Below are 17,608 nucleotides of genomic sequence, written 5' to 3' on the forward strand. Positions count from 1 at the left end.
CTGTTTGTCCCTAATGGGTCCCTTCTCAGCCCTTTGCAGCTGAAGTCACATCTCCACACAAGCCTAGAGATACGGTGGTCATGGAAACCAACATTACACTGTAAAGTGAGGAGATGCAGATTCCTGTCCACCTATACCCCCCGAACCCAGGACGAATGTGGGGTTATCATAAGCAGATAAAGCAAGATGTCCTTGTTTTGAGGAAGGTAGATTCTACCTTGTAGTTCCTAGTGTTGCTTAATGTTCCTTCTCCCTTACCTACATAAATATAAGTAACATATCAAGTAATAAAGTTAATACTAACAATTTCCTTCAATTATAAAGTAAATTGAGAAGAAAAAACTTGAAATGCCTTCTGTACATGGGGAAATGTGTCGATAAAGTTACCGACTCACACATTCTGGTCATAGCCCCCTACCCAGAGAAAATGAAGGCAAAATATAGTACTGGTTAGTTTCATTTTTTTTTAAATTTTATTTTAATGTCTAGAAAATATTTTAGCTTTACAGTAAATATTGAGAGAGACTTACAAACCTCCAGCTATGAAATAGTAAATACCCATCAAAGGCAAGCACTGAGATACCAAAATGCTTTACTGGAACTCCAAGTTCACATTTGAAGATGCATTTGTACTCTTTCATAGAAGCTAGCATATTAGCCAAAGTTTTGTTTTATTGTGTTTGGACATGTATTACGTTTATGTAATTTTGTTAAAATAAATAATGCTTAAATTGCCAGACTTTTAAAAACTGGGTGGAACAAAGCAGAAACAGTTGAAAGAAGCAGGACTTGAAGCTCAAGTTGCAAGTTGAACGCTTTTTAAAGCTTGGTTGTTTAGAAGATTAAGTAAAATAAAGCAGGTCATGAGGAGCCCAAAACCCTTCCATGGATTTGCTTACCCAAGTCACCTACCGTCTATGTGTGGCATCGTGACAGTGAGCTTGATAAGGTTTGTGTGGTCTGGGTCCTCAGGGCCCGTGTAGCGCAGTTTAGCTGAGAATGGCTCTGCCCCCACGACCCCAGGCACGCGGGGCTGGCAAAGACCTCGAGGGAAAATGAACATATTTATGATAAAGGAAGATTATAGATAATGCTTAAAGAATGTTAAAGAATATTTTAAAAATAGAAACTATTATTTTTCTACGTACTTTTAACATCCTCTATGGACTAGGGCGTGGCTAAGAGTGTATATTGTAAGAGAACAGAACACCACGGTCTAAGCAGCAATCACAGCACACAGTTTAGTGGCCACTTAACATTTTAGAGATTTACAAGTTTGAGAAAAAAATAGTTGCCGTTCAATGTGATTTAATAGGTGTTGGTCCTTCTAGGTCATGATCATATTCACAAAATTATTTTCATATAACGTATGAACAGAAACAGTAGAAATAAAGCCAATCAGAAAAAAATAAGTGTAGTTAAACTAAGTACATTTGATTTTACCCTAGAATAATGTACGTATGATTAGTTATAAAATATACAGTATTTATAAGTGAATAAAACTAAAAATACACTCATTTTAAAAATAAAAACTAAAGTCTCATTAAAATCAGAGAGCAAAATGGGTATAGGAGAGTTTTCTCTCTATATATAATTTCTTACAGAGTCTATATTATGATTATAATCCATTTTATATCTCTCTATTTCTCTGTCTCATATCTCTCGGTGACACTCAAGAATTTTGACATGAAACTCTTCCTGCAATATTTCCTTTAAGAGAATTGCAATGTTTTCATTTGAATATCGTGGAAGGGACCAAGATGCTGGATTATAATTTCAAGAGAACTAGAAAATATATAATTTCTTTGTTATTTATACAAAATAGAAAAAATAAGTATTTACTAGAATAGCAATAAAATCAGAGGCAGGTCCCAGCATCTGGGCTGTTTTATTAATAGAGAGACTCATTTTAAGGCATTTCAAATTTTTTTTTGTACCAATACAATAGTATGATTTTAAGAGAAAGTTAAAAACCATGTATTTTAATCCCAATAAAAGAGCATGTTGCTTATATACATATAAAATATATATCTCAATAAATATTTGATCCTGAATATATAACAGTGGGAGATGGTACATTCGACCTTTATGCAAAAAATGTTCTTCTGAATACTGTATGCAAATGGAAGCTTTAGAAATAGAGTTGTATACATATAATCTTTCTTAACAAATTGGATTTAAAAATACTTCTGTAGAGTGAAGGATTCATTTATAAACTGGATTTCTTGCCTTTCCGATGTTGTCTCCAGTCACATCCTATTCTCCACCCCGAATGCATCCTTGGCTTCAGCCGCAAACACAAACCCCCTTGTAATAACAAGTGTGAGCACCTGCACATCCCTCCCTCCCTGTCCCCAGCAAACTCCTACTCATCCAGCAGCCAGCTGAGCCCCCTGCATGGCATTTGCACTCCTTGTCCGGATCTGACGCTTGCGTGTCATCCTGCTTTGTCTCCCGGTCCTTCCCCCTCTCCCTCTCACAAGCTTCCCATTTCCCTGCTTATTGTTTGCAGAATATTCCGTGTTCTTTCATGCTTCCATGAGTCCTTGCTCATGCTTGTTTTCCTCCACTATTTTCAAGCTTCATCTTCAGCATCTCCTCTTCGAGGAGCTTTTCCTGACCCATTCATGTAGAACTAATCACTCCTACTTTTGTATTTCTGTGCCCTGGCCATACTAACATTTGTCTGTGTCCTCAACTTGACTATGGATTCTTCAAGGACAAGGACCCTGCCTTATTTTCTTACTGCCAGCATAAAGCCCTGTGTTTGGCATGTCATAGGTGCTCAACAAATGTGAAATGAATAAATTGTTTGTTTTCTAATCAATATTTTTGTAAAAAAGGATTTTCATTTTTAAAGTGCTTACAATGTATTATGGCATACATTTGGAAGAATTAATAATCAGAAATTAGACATTTGTGATATTACACGGTATCGCAGGGTTCTTCCTGGGAAAAGGGCAACGTCCTACCTTCCTCTCTGCCAATGGTTACAATGGTGCTCATCAGCTCCAGGCCTTCGTCCCCATCGGCGTTCACAGCACGAGCCGCGCACTGCACCCGTGAGCCGGGCTGGAAGTAGATGGAGTCCAGCGTGATCATCTTGGATGATGTAAAAAAGGTGTCGAAGTCCAGTTCTCTCATGGGGCTGGTTACACCATCAGGGCTGGCAGGTGCACTGATCAGCCATCGGTACTGTGTCAAAGTGTCATTGATACTCTCACTTGCACAAATAGAGCCTGTTTTGTCATAGTCTGAATATTTGGGGTTGCAAGCCTACGGAAAACAAATAACTATGTTAGGACCACAGTAGGACTACAATGCGGAAACTATACCTCTCAAGTTCTCTCTGCATGTGTGCACTGCTGCTTTGCCCCCAGTTCTACATGCTGCCCATGTGACTTCTTCATTTCTATACCCAGCCATGATAGCTTCTGTGAACTCGAACTTCTATGAACTTGAATTTTACATTACAGATAGCTTAGATTGTACATTTCTACCTCTAACTTAATATGGGTAAAGTTGTTATTCATGCCATAATCTCTTGAACCCTCAGCGTTGCCAAGCTGTTCTTGTTCTTTCTCTTTCCCTCCCTCTCTTTTCCTTCCCTCCTTCCCTTCCTCTCTCATCTAACACCAGTGGGTCAGTGAACTTGATTGATTCTTCATTTGCACTGTTGCTCAGCTTGGTCCCTTTTTCTATTCCAAGCACCACCTCCCTGTCTACTGCACGGCCTTTCCTTCCAGCCCAGGGACACATTACCACCCTGTTGACCGGCAAACAAACCCCTCGGATCATCCTTATGTGCAAGAACTCACTGCTACCCAACAAAGTCCCAGTTCCTTAATATGACATTTAAAGATTTCTATAAATTGGCACCAAATTTTTTATTTCTGCCTTCCTAATTCAACAAACATTTTTAGTGTACCTATCATATGTATTTCATTGGGGCTGTTGTGCTATAAAAATAAGTCATAGTTTTAGCTCACAAGGAGCTTCAAGAAAAGGCAAGTAAAAAAAGTAGTGATAATGTGCCATTTCTCATGCTATTCCTCTGGCTGTAGCTCATGCTGCAATCCCTTCCTCCTGGAATGACCACCCCTTATCTGGCTCTTATCCTAAAACTGGGGGTCCCCCTGCCCACCTCCTGCCTCCCCTCAGCCATTGAGATGAGGCTCTAGCTCCTCCTTTATAGCGTTCTCGTGATAATGATCACATCTTGCCTTTTATTAGAGTTACTGATTTCTATATATTTTTCTCTTCCTTATTTTTAAATTTCTTAAGTACAGAGTTTTTATTTATTTTTTTATCAGTGGCAGACTCTGAGATAACACACTATGTACACATTAGCTAGTGAACCTTTGTTGGGTTAAGGAAGAAAAATGGGAGCTTTGTGTGATTAATGTTGTATTTGCAAAGTTCAAAGCTGAAACCTGTAGTATTTTCCTACTTTTGTTTCTTCACGACAAAGCCAATACTACATTGGTTAAAGTTTACAATTATTTAAAATAATGATCTTACAATTTTTTCAATTTCCTACTCACTGTGATACAGATGACAGGATAGCCAGACACGGGTCCAACACTCTCCTTAGCTCTGGACATGTCATCGTACATCAACAGGGACACGATCTGAGGGATGGAAGGAAAAGTGACATCTGCCATGCTGTTCATTTCTTCTATATACACAATGGCCTTGGTTGCCTATAAGGAAAAGGTAATCATCACTGATTAAGGAAATATTAGCTTTTCTGTGCTTTGATTGTACAGGACAACACACTAGGCAAACTCATGGCCTCATTATGATGAACACTGTCATACTTGGAGCCCCTGCAGAGCAATGGGCCCCATGTGGCTTGCTGCACATGACCTTGGCCTTGTTCACATCTCATGGCTCCAGGGGAGGGGACCTGAGACTGGGGCAGCTAATCCAAAGGTTGGTCAGTGGCCCTCGAGGTAGTATCTGGACACTGATTTTTTTCTTCAATCGTGATGATAGTAGCTAAGTCTGTCTTGGGGTTGTGAAGTCAAAGTTCTATGAAAAAGTCAATCAGTTGACAATGGAGGGAAAGCTGAAAGACAGCTGGAGAGAAGGGACGTCATGGGATAGTAAGGCCACGATGAAGCGGATGCCAGGGGTAATGAGCAAAGCTGTAAACGAGACAAGGCCAGAAGGCACCACTTGAAACACAGGCAGAGCGGACGCTGAGTTCCAAATAGACAGGGGATCTGTGCAGCTCTGCTGCTGGACAAGGTGACAAGAACACCTTGCCGTAAGTTTGCTCCCGAATAACTTTCAATATCTCACCACATATTACAGTTTCCAAACCTGTATTTACATGTATATTCTTAAAAGAAGCTTTCATCCCTGGAAATAATTTGAGTGAATCTCTCTTCCTTTCACCCAAAAGTTTCATATACTACTTCATGAAAATAATATCAAAGATTCATTTTTATGTGATCAAGACATAAAAATACATTTGATAAATATTTTCTGCCCATACTTCTTGAATTTTAAATATGACTTGAAAAAAGGCAAGGCCCTGTGGCAGAAATGCAATTAAATGATGAAGATTAAAAAAATGACAAAAATATTTAAGGAAAATAATGTTTTCAACTTGATCTCATACTAATAGTGAAACAAATATTAATAATAAAAACAATACAGTATATTTAAGTATACATAAAAAACAGATCTGTTCCTAAAATGACATGTAGTTTTAAAAACTATTTTTGGTGTAAAGGTCAAAATTCTGTTTATTTGGAGGAAAATCTGGTTGATGATATTAATGCAATATAAATTAAGTAAGTGTAGAAGACAAGTTTGAGGACTATAACATTTTGGTCACAAGGCTCTGGACATCAAATTCTGATAAAGCTAATAGAAATAGGTGGGGATTTTGAGGGCTAAACAACCATTTTGTGGGTTCAAATGTATGTTTTAATGAATTGTGGCACTGAATTAACAGTCCCCTCTTCAAACTGAGATGATTCTCTCTGGAGGTTAATCCCAAATTCAGTCATTACTGATTGACACAGGGAAGGGAAGTGGGCTAGCATGGGGCCCAGTGACTCTGGTCCTTGAGTTTCTACAAACATGATTTTTCAAAGAAAGGGATAAGAATTTCTTGATTATGACATAATCAAAACAAAATTTACTTAGGTGGTGAAAATGAATTACGCATGTCTCTTTCATGTAAGGCTTATAGAAAGTCTCCTCACTTTGTTGTATGCTAGTGACAGCTCATATGCATTTTCTCTGACAAAATGCTGGCCGTGAATTTATAGACACGCTGCATTACTTACCTGAGTCTCTGCTATCATATTTTCATCAGGTTTTAGGTGAACTGTGAAGGCCTCTCTCATCTCTCTTACCCCATCAAAGATGACTTCAATTTCAACATTGTGCTGGGTTTCTCCTTCCTTAAACTCGATTTCTGCAAATGTAAAATCACAGATTTAAATCTTTTGCATCTGAACATGGGAAGTTTTTTGCCACACTTTTTTGCGTGTGGTCTGCAATAAGAAATACATTTTACATTGTGGCCAAGTGTATTTATATGTGTGTAAAGCAGAACCAGAAGTTTAACATCACTTATTCTCACTCCATCTATGCATTACACTCTGATATTTTCTATTCTCTTCTATTTTATCTGAAAGAAAATTCTAATGATAAGATATTGATTTGTTGGCCCACAGTTTGAAATGATGCTCACTTATGGGACAACCGGTAGTTCTACTATTGGGACATATCAGATAAAATCACCTGTCATTCTTCAGAATTTCTAAACCAATAGAACTCAAGTCAAATGAATGAGATCACAGGTATATTCAAATGCGAATGATATTTACATTATGCATATATGTAGGAAAGTTGTATATAAAATTTTGAGTTTTTATACAATGTCAAATTATATTTCAAAAGCTACCTTTTGTTATTGTTCTTGGAAACTCAGAAAAGTTATTTTAGATAAATGTTAGCATTTTTTTCCCTTGCCCCATCCCTCTCACTAAAAAGAATTGCTTCATTGTCATGAAAATTGAATCCGATTATCAAAATCCTTTTCTTAACCATCCATTTTGAAACTATTAAAACATTAAAACTATTAGATTTTATTGAACTCATGACTAACCAGCTGACTGTACTGCTAACCTTTGTAGAAACTCTTTTGTTGGTTTTACTATACCTTTGGAGATACTATTTCAAATAAGCAAATACAAAGAATATAAAGCATAATCATTCTAGTTAGAGGAGATAACAGTTGCTGCTTTCTGATGTAATTCCAGTTCAATCATTATAATTCGAAATTATAAATTTTTTAGAGTCTGGCAGAAGAAAATGCATCTCCAGTGTATTTTACTTTGTGTACTTCCATTTTTTAATTATCAGGTACAAAGAGGACTTTTTTCTCTTTAACTTTAAAGATAAAGACTTTTTTTTATCGTTAAAATTAGTTTTCTCTGTTTCTAGGTACAGCAGTTTTTCCCATCAGCCTTAGTGTATCCTTTGAGCCTATCAGTCCTCGGCTTCTCAGACCCTGAGAAAACTTGTGGTTCTTATTCCAGAAAATGAAGATAGCTGATCATTGTTGGCCTATTAATTTGTTTGGTTTCACCTGTATAAGAAGACATTAAAAAATTAGTTCCTAATATTTAAAAGTCTGGGAATTTTATAAGAAAATGCAGATTTTTGAGTTCTTTTGCACCTTTCTGCATGGCAACAGTCTATGGCAACCAGGCTATGACAGTACAGGCTTTTCTCAAGAAAGGAATGGACTTGCTGGTTTAATGGCATTGCAATAATTCCATTTTTTCCTCCCATTTCCCTTGCTTCTCCCATTTCCATGGCTTGTCTTAGCCCTGTAAACATTAAAGTTTTTGTAACCCCCTGAGTTATACAAACCAGATTTCTAAGACATTAAAAAATTAAATATTTATTTTAAATATTTAAATTATTGTTTCCTGATAGGACACTTGCTAGATGATAGTCAAGTTTTCTCATTCACATTTACCTTTATCTGTTACTTTAGACTTCTGTAGCACACAAAAAATTTCAACTTTTATTCTATATTTAATTTTTTTCTACTTATTTGCAAAAGGCTAACCTCAATTTGAACCATAAAAGGAAATACTAGAATGTTCCTGAAAAAAATTCCTTAAATTTTTACAGTAAACATTATAAACAGCATGTTGACATATATGGGATAAAAGAGACAAACAGGTTGATTTGATATTATTTAAATTTTTCTGACTTTATTTGCCAGCGATTTACTAGATAGCTATAATTTTCTTTCTGTTTTAGCAAAAAGAATCATTTTATTTCTAAGAAAAACCATTTCTGTTAAAGGTCGTATTATCAATATTTAGAAGGTTTTTCTTTCATGTAAAATCTGCTCATTATAGAAAGACATTTTAGATTTCATAATTCACTAGCTAATCAGTTTTATTTTCTTTTGGCTTATATGTGATTTACTTTAAATATATTATTATTCTTAGAGAATAACCTTAGGATAACTTAGATATTCTGTAGTGGTTTATCAAATTTTTATTATACACAAAGAAAATATAAGCTCCTTTGTAGAAGATGCTATTGTTTTCTATTGCCTCATTAACTTCATTATTGATTCAGTAATACCTATCAGTCACTTTCTAAATTTTGTTTGCAAGTTAGGGGATCAAGACGAACACCTGAAGTGCTATGATGCTCAAGAATTAACCTTTACTGGTAGTTAGAGTGGTTAAGCAGAGTGATTAACTACACAGTGGTTAAGCAGAACTCCAAACAATTCATAAACTTATGGACATAAATGTATGCTTATTCCATCAGCAAATAATTCCAAAAGAAAGTGAGCAAGAGAGAAGAACTGATTTGTTTTAATTACTGATCAAAGTAAACAGAGAAATGGTCCCAAACTTTGCAGCCGGAGAGGGATGGAAAGCATTCCTAAGAGGCTCTTAAGTCCCGGAGAATTCACGGTCTCTGTGGTTGGTCTTTCACCATACTTTTACTGTCCTCTGTTAACAAAAAAGTTTCTAGCTTTAGCTTTGGACCGCTAGTGTTCTCTAAGTTAAAATAGATTATCATCCCACTATCATGCATATTTCAATGTAATAGAAAATTACAGGAAAATTATTACTTAATATGTGATTACTATAACAAAGGCAGAACCAGTAGGATGTTAAAGTAGACTCAGAACAGAAGGGCATCTGGCACATCTAAAACTTTCCCAAAGTCGTAACATATGTACCCTGCAAGTCATAAGGGAAAATCCTGGAAATAAATTTCATTGTTTCCATGTTTCTGAAGACAAACTGAAAAGAGTGTGCCTATTTTTATTTCAATTGGAAGTTTCTCCTCTTTTTCTCAAGAGTTCCAGCACTAACACACAGCGTTGGCAGGAGCCATTCGGGGACAGTCCCCGGGAGCCCCGTACCTTCTGACACGGGGTGATAGTCTTCTCCAGAGGTGGCCGAGCCGTCCTTGGTGTGGACTCTCACAATGGAAACCTTCGAAGTGTCTCCTTGGCGGATCACTGGGATTCTGATGACCACTGACTCTCCTGGTTCTTTGGGTTCGGTGACACTAAATTTGGTCTCTCCAAATTTAATAACAGTCTCTAAAATTGTGGGAAACACAGATAAATGGAATCGTTAGAAAAGGGAATGCTTCTTCCTCATTTCTCGTGTTTCTTTCTATGTAAGAGGAGCTTAATTGCTGCTACAGTCGTGGCTTCTCTCTGTCCCCCACTCAGTATTGGTGGTTTGTGTGAAAGGAGAAGCTGATGCGTGTGGCCCAGCTCCTTCCTGGGAATTAAATAGCTCCTGGAGAGAGCATGTGCTCTGGGCTGTCCCTGTGTGCCCTAAATTATATGGTAACAGGCCACTCAAAAGGGGAGGGGAGGGAGGAAACTGTTGGTCTGTGAACATTTGGGATTCGGTGTTTAGGTATAAGTCATATTCTCCAACATCAACTTTTCAGTTTAATGGTTTATTTTATTCTCCATTTGTCTTAGTCTTTTTCCTATTGCTTAATTGCTTAAAAACCCTAGTCAGAAAGAGGCGGTTATTTTCTGAGCCACCTAAACCTTTAACATGGGTAGATTTCAGTTCCCAATTTATAGCTGAGCACAAGAAATGGCCTCTTACTATCAGCATCATCCCGGATCCTTATCAGAGTTTCATTTTGTTCACCAACCGCAGCCCCAAAGGGGGAGCTGCTTTGTGGGGTGCCCAGTACCAGGCGGAGCTCCTCCACCTCTTCGTAGAGTACGTCGTCCATCAGCTCGAGGATGCAAGGCTTTTCAGTCTCACCTGGAACAAGAATAATGTCAGAAGGTCAATCACATCCCATGGGCCAAAGGGCCACATCTGCAACTAGAATGTCTACACTGCAAAGGCAAGGATATTACTTTTTTCCTGCTTTATCAGTGTGAACAAATAGTGTTTGGCATACAATAAGCCTTCAATAGGTATTTGCTGAAGAAGTGAATAAATGTTTGAATACGTTCAATATCAGGCCCTTATTTCTACAGAGACTTTCTTTAGTTCTTGTCTTGAAGTTCTGTCACTCGTCTTAGAAAACAAGGGAAAACGTAAATACCAATTTTGTTTATGAATTTCTAGCATTATGATCGGGAAGCAAAGTTAGCAGCCTTGGACTGGTCGATAATTGTTAATTTGACATCAATACTAGTTTCTACTATTACTAACTTTTGACTTACTGGACAAATCATTGAGCCAAGAACAATGAGGTCTTTGCCTCTAAAAAGTGGGACCAGTATTATATCTTGAACTTTCCCCTATCTAATTAATAATTCTTTAAGACATTTTTAATGGCTATAAAATATATCATCACAGAGATGTCCAAATAAATAATTGTCTAATTATTGACCATTTGTTTTCAATATTCCATTATTATAAATAACTTTGTGATACACATGCACGTAAGGAAATCTTTCTAAGGCACTGGATACATATTAAAAATATTGTGTCTGTTTCCTTTTATTTCATTCCATTTAAATATTAAGTTTAATTCCCATCATTGTGAAATCTATGCATTTGATATATTCTTGTCCACTAAGTTTTGAATAAATAATATAGCATGTTAGAGCCGGTTCCCATCTGCCCCGGGAACAGAATCAGAAGACTCATCCAGAAGAATTTGCAGTTTTGAAGGTGCCAGGGCGGTGCATTGTCAAGCCTCTGCCTGGGGCTGAGGAATGTCTCTCAGAGGCCTTCCCCTGGCCAAGACACTCGACTCTGCACCTGGTCTCCAGGCACCGGTGGTCGCCACCTGCCCTATCTTAGGGCAGGATCTCAGTGGAACCTCCAAATGTTATGGTCTGAGATGCGAGAAATGACCACCTGAAGACCAAATTGAGCCAAATCAGGAGTCTTTATTAGCTGGCCAGCGACTGCCCTCTGCACTGCCCGAAGGCGGCACAGAGAGCAGCCGTGAGCCTTTGAAACAGAAAGTTTTTATATTGTAAGTTTGTGGGTGGACAATTACTAAGACAGAGCATGTGTACAAAAAACCTTGAGTAAGCATGATATCATTTTCTTATCTTTGGTGTAACAGGATCTGGGCAGTTTGGGCTCTGGGCCATATCTTGTTCACGTAAAACATGAGTGTCATAATAGCTTTACACAAAACGTGGGGGCTGTCATCATTTTACGCAGAACATGGGTGTTGTAGTCACTTAGGAATTTCTGTGTTGGGGGTAGCAAGCAGGAGCAAGCAGGTTTACAGAAGCAGAATGGCAGATTAATGATTTTTCAGCACAAAACTCAGACTGTAACAAGCACATCACTGGAGTGCTGCTAATACAGAATATAGTTATTTAACACAGAAACAAAAAGGGCATTCATACAACCTGCTAATATCTACCTCACCTTATCATCATTTACTGCACATAAAATCATGCCATATGCATATCAAAATTAAGAAACTTGTATTTCCCTGACATACATTTCTCAACAAAATTTTGGCTTCCTCAAATTTTATATAAAAATTTCAAGCTGAACCTTACCAGGGAGGAATGTGATGGTGGAGACATCAGTGTTTGGGCGTTCTTCGAAGTCCATCATCACCTGTGCGGACCCCTGCCGCGTGTAACATCTCACCGAAGACCTGTACTGGCTGTCTCCACTCCTGTGGATCATTGCCACTACCTGCCCGTCATTCTCACTGCCAGTATATACTCGTTCTTTGAATTGCATCTTGGGCACTGCCAGAACAAATAAACTCATGGATCAAAGTGAACAGGAATTTCCTCACAAAAAATGACATTTCAGAATATGTGGTTTAGTGGAAAAGACAACAGACAAGTGAGAAGAATTGGATCACCGCTCAGTCATTTGCCAATGTTGTGACCTTAAGTAAATTACTTAACTTTAAGAGGTCTGATTTTCCTACCTTTGAAATCCTGCCTATTTTGGGGAGTTAGGATATGCAACGAAATGCTAAAAAGTAGATAAAACCACAGATCTTAAGATATTTGTATCTATATATGTTTTTTAGTCATGAGCATTTCAGAATTTCTTGATATGAAGAACACTAAATGTTGTGCACATAATTACAAGCATAGTTTACCCAGACCATGTTGGGGAGGTTGACAATGGGCATGTGTGTATGTGTGTGTGTGTGTATAATTTTTAGTCGACACCTATGCTAGGTCAATTATGTAAGGGTCTCACTGACAATAGGTTAGACTCCTTCAAGCACTGTCAGAATCATCATGGTTGAAGAGTGTTCAGGATTCCCTTGAGATGACTTGTCAGAGAGCCCTGCCATGTCTAGCAGTTGGTTATCTCAGAACAATGTTTTTGGCACCTTATTAGGGAAATTTCAGGAGTGTCTGGGGGAAGGAGATGACAGAAAGTGTCTTGTGTTGAGAAGCGGAAAAAGACCATTGACACTCAAGGGGGTGTGTAATTCCACATGGTTCCACCCACCTGTGTGGAGGGGAATTCTTGAGACACAATCAAGACTGATGACGACACTACTTTTTTTCTTCAAATTTTGAGAGGAAGAAGACTAAAAGTTTTCTTCTGAGACTGTCTAATACTATCAAAATAACCAGGAGAAAAGAAGATGTGGTCTGCTAGGGTATTTGTATGCATTGAACTGTGTCCCCTGGAAATTGATATGTTGAAATCCTAACCCCCAGGGCCTGAGAAGGTGACCTTATTGGTACGTAGGGTCTTTACAGGTGAGTCATCAAGTTAAAATGAGGTGATTATGCGCATCCTAATCCAGTATGACTGCTGTCCTCATAAAAAGGGAAAAACTGGGCACAGAGACACACATAGAGGCACTATGATGTAAAGAGACATGGGGAAAAGAGAGCCATCTACAAATCAAAGAGAGAAGCCCAGAACATCCTTCCCTCATGGCCCTTAGAAGGAACTAACCCTACCAACACCTTGATTTTGAACGTCTAGCCAAAACTATGAAATGACAAATTTCTGTTGTATAAGCCACTCAATCTATATAGTGATTATACCTATATATAAACTCTATTGGCTATATATAGTTTATCATTTTACTTCTTATATATATAAACCTTAGCTTATCATTTTACTTATCATTGTAAAATTAATAAACACTCACAGTCAGAGACAGAGTCATTTATGGACACCGTGGCTTTGCTGGGCTCACCGAGGGCTGCATTCATAGGCATACGAAGCACCAGTTCAAATTTCTCAATTCCCTCCAACACTGGTTGTCCAAGGTCATCCAGAATGACAACACGAACAGTCTGCATGTTGACTCCAGGTGCAAAATCTAAATTACGACTGATTCCCACATAGTCTGTTCCAGCTATGACAATAATAAAAGAATTAGTTGGATACTAACTAAATTTTTTAAAAAAGAAATAAATTACGTAGATATATTTATAATTCTTTTTTTTTAATAAATAGAGACAAACATAACCCTACAAAAAGTACATTTACTGAAATGCAAACGATTAGTATTTACATGGTTATTGATGTGGTAGATCAAAGAAAAGGTTCTGAACTTTACATCTAATGGCTGGACTTTGGATTAATTAGTTTAGCTTTCTGTGTGACAGTTCCTCTGTCTTTATTTTGAAATCCTGCAATAAAGTTTATAAAAATCAGCATATAAATCAAATGTATATGATCATCATAATTCACATATGAAATATATACATTTAAACTTTTATTAACACTAGTTAAATATCTATATTTCTTTGCTGGAGCCACTACAGGAGATCCTATGTAGGTGTGAGGTTGCCTGTTGGTTAAACCGACACGTCTCAGTTATAAGCTCCGTCCCCTACACCCACTCGCCCCCGCCACAGGCGGTGAGAGGAAGCTTCTGTTCTCGGACACGTATTTGATCTTTGATTTAATACTTCTCAAACCAATGGGTACATATCTAATGTTGCTACTTCCATTTATAACTAAAGTGCTTAAGAATAAAACTGGTCTTTCCTCTTTAATCACTCCATAAAGACTCAGAGTAGAGGAGGATGGTTCAGTAGTATTGCTTTTTTCTTTGTTTTCATACCTTTTGCTTCTGTCATTTACATCTGAATGTAAAACCATGTTTGAGTTCATCTGTCTTTAATTCATTTTTTAAAATATCTGTATCTCCTTGCAGCTCTTTGTGTAACTTTTCCTCTTCCTCTGCTTCTTCCCCTTTGTTCTCATTTCTCTCTCTCCCTCCCCCCATCTCTGATTTGAATTTGTCTCCTAAGAATAGCTAATGTGGCTAAGCACATGTTTACTGGGAACCTACTACATGAAAGCACTATGCTGCTTCTACTACATTGAAAAAGTTAAAACCTAAGGGTGACTTACAATGCTGTGCCCTGATTGCTTTCTCTGATGAATGTGTGATGTGTGTGTGACACACATGTGTGTTCACGTGTGTGTGTGTACGTGAGAAAGAGAGAGTTTGAATCACTGGTCATTTAGAGGAAGAAAAAAAAAGAAATTTTGAATCCTATGCTTGCTCTAAACTTTATGATCAACTTTTTGGAGATACAGATGCCAGAATAAAAGGGAGGTGTGTGCTAGCTGGGACAGTTGTATAACAAAGTGTGGGAAAAGTCTTTTGGATCTGAAGTATTTATGCGGACATGTGGTTAAAAGGAGGAGGGAGCCAACTGAAGACACACACCTGCATGACACTTAAATGTCATTAGATTCCTGTGAGGGTGGTTGGCCTATAATATCATAACTTTCAACAATGTTAGATTTGCCAAGAGAAGAGAGCCAATTCATGCAAACGTAGGCATTAGAATTTAGAGTCTTTGAGTCTTAATTTGTCACCCAACCTCTGATTCATAGCCCTCAACCGTACCTTCTCATTGTAGTAAAAAAGGCCTAGATTTACCTCCTAGGAAGCATTAAATATAATTTCAGAAAAAAATACATTCAGCCAAACTGCAGTAATAGAAATGAAGCATTTTAGCTTTAAAGACATTTATGTCCTGGTAGTTGAAAACTGCAGAACAATCAAAGAGCTGACGCAGGAAACCACTCACCATCTGCAGAGGGAGGATCCGTTTTCCGAGATCTCACCGTGACACTAGAAGACCTGGACAGGTCGGTGCCACTTCTCCACACCTGCACTTCCACGTGGCCGGCACTCTCATCCACGGAGTACGCCACGTCGCCAAAGTAGAAGATGGGTTCTGTTAGGAACAGAGCAGAACAGAACCATTTCTGTTATTTTTATTTCTTCACGTTCAACTCTATTATCACCGTATTTTTTTAGTAAGATAACATCTCTATAATCTTTAGATTTATACAGTTTTCAGATTAAAATTTTACTGCTTAAAGACAAATATACATATGGTAAAGTGCCTAATGGAATATTCGAATCCTGAGGCATAAGAGTTAGTTTGTCCCCCATATGTGGGATTATAAATGGCTTCTAAATGTACCTCCTGGAGGCTTAGCTAAAAAAGTATAATAGAACTAAATGAAACAAAACACATAAGACTGAAATTTTTTAAGTCTGGCTCAGCCACTCATTTTATCATTTTCTACCAAGTTTCTACTCTGGAACAGATATGTAGCTATTTGCATGATGCCATCTTCCAATCCATTAGATTTGGGTTTAATCCACTGTATTTGGGTCTGTTATAACCATTAGAGTTAGAACCTATTGGAGTAACTAGATTAAATATGTATAATTACCAGTCCTGAAGACTTTAGGGAGATCAGGGTCTGGTTGTAGGTTATCTGTAGAGTTTCGGGGATGAGGTATAACAACTGATGTTTCACTAAATAATCTCACACGAAGAGGTTAACATTTATCCTAAACATGTATGAAAAGGATGCAATGCAGATCACTAAACTACAGCACGTACTTTGAGGACATGGTATTTTTCTCTAGTATTGATGATGAATTTGAACTGATATAATCATTGTTTCCTGTTTGATTCTACCTGTGACCAACAGTTTACCTTATGGTGTAGCTGCCAGAGGTCTGAGGTGTAGTAGTCTGATGAACAAAGAAAACTGAGAGATAATTTGTGAGTTTACTTAAAAAAAGAATTTATATATTTTGAAATATATATAGGTTCATAGGAAGTTACAAAAATACTGCTTACCCATTGAGCTTATTTTACAAACAATCATTAACAAAGATAAATTAATTGAGTGAACACACACAAGGTAAACAGCACTTGGACTTGAGACATTCTAGTCATTTGTCTTTGGTCGTACAAGATTCAAAAGGACTAATCTGAAAGGACATGCAACTCACATCACTATTCCTTAAAACACAAAGCTGTTAAAGACATGATGTCATATTTCAGAGCATCCAATTGAATTCCCAAACACACAAAATCAAGCAAAACCCTACAACAGTGTTCACCAGCCATTTGGAAAGCCAAAGGAAATCCATTTTGTGCCCTGCTCAAGCTGAGTACAAATTCTTTATTTCCCTGCCCCAAATAAACCACCTTTATTAAAACTGCAAAGGTTTGTTTTCTTCATTTCTTCATATGGTCACCATTATTTAAAAAAGCATATAGCTCCCCTGAGTTCTTGAATAATACAAAACCAACCTTGGAAATTTTGTTTGCGTATTTTGGTTCAGGGGGTGATAAATCTGCCTACAGCACAGCTCACCTCCTTCCCATCCTTCCACCTTGGACATGTGAGGGCGCAGGTACAAACGAAGGCGTTATCTCGCTAACCTCTGTCAAAGCAGCCTCAACCACCAGCCAGTGCATTCCTGACATTTCTCACTCCTAAGCAGGGGGCAAAGGTGAAGACAGAGAACCCAGCAAATGCTTATTCTGACCAGATGGCCAAACCAGGCACATCTGTCTGTCTTTTAAAAGGCTTTTATAATTATCATGGAGGCTTGATCATCTGCATCCAACAAATGATCTCTCCAAGTCTCCTCGCATTCCTGGCAAACCGTGTCATCACCCAAATTAGGTTTCTGAGTTAGGGGAGAGAGCTGTGAAATGCAGCGAGGCAGGATCTCCTATCTAATATTGACACCTCCCACTTTCCCCTCTCCCTGCTCCTCACAGACACGCCGTAAACATGGAACAGAATAAAACCACTCAATGAGTCCAACTATTAAACACCAAATGAGCTACACATCAGGGACA

At 37.9% G+C, this 17,608-nt stretch overlaps 1 protein-coding gene across 1 annotated transcript in view; it reads right to left on the reverse strand.

The window, feature by feature from the left end:
• FREM2 (FRAS1 related extracellular matrix 2) overlaps positions 1 to 17,608 on the reverse strand; it is a 144,266-nt gene that overhangs the window by 20,395 nt on the left and 106,263 nt on the right. Inside the window, exons 7-15 of the mRNA XM_045566735.1 lie at positions 15,518 to 15,667; positions 13,612 to 13,821; positions 12,029 to 12,226; positions 10,146 to 10,310; positions 9,434 to 9,616; positions 6,306 to 6,436; positions 4,545 to 4,703; positions 2,973 to 3,276; positions 913 to 1,044 (exon numbers count right to left, since the gene is read on the reverse strand). Coding sequence (XP_045422691.1) covers positions 913 to 1,044; positions 2,973 to 3,276; positions 4,545 to 4,703; positions 6,306 to 6,436; positions 9,434 to 9,616; positions 10,146 to 10,310; positions 12,029 to 12,226; positions 13,612 to 13,821; positions 15,518 to 15,667 — 1,632 coding nt within the window. The remainder of the gene's footprint in view (positions 1 to 912; positions 1,045 to 2,972; positions 3,277 to 4,544; positions 4,704 to 6,305; positions 6,437 to 9,433; positions 9,617 to 10,145; positions 10,311 to 12,028; positions 12,227 to 13,611; positions 13,822 to 15,517; positions 15,668 to 17,608) is intronic.

The sequence above is a fragment of the Lemur catta genome, chromosome 13 (genome assembly GCF_020740605.2).
Source record: "Lemur catta isolate mLemCat1 chromosome 13, mLemCat1.pri, whole genome shotgun sequence".
Classification (NCBI taxonomy): Eukaryota; Metazoa; Chordata; class Mammalia; order Primates; family Lemuridae; genus Lemur; species Lemur catta.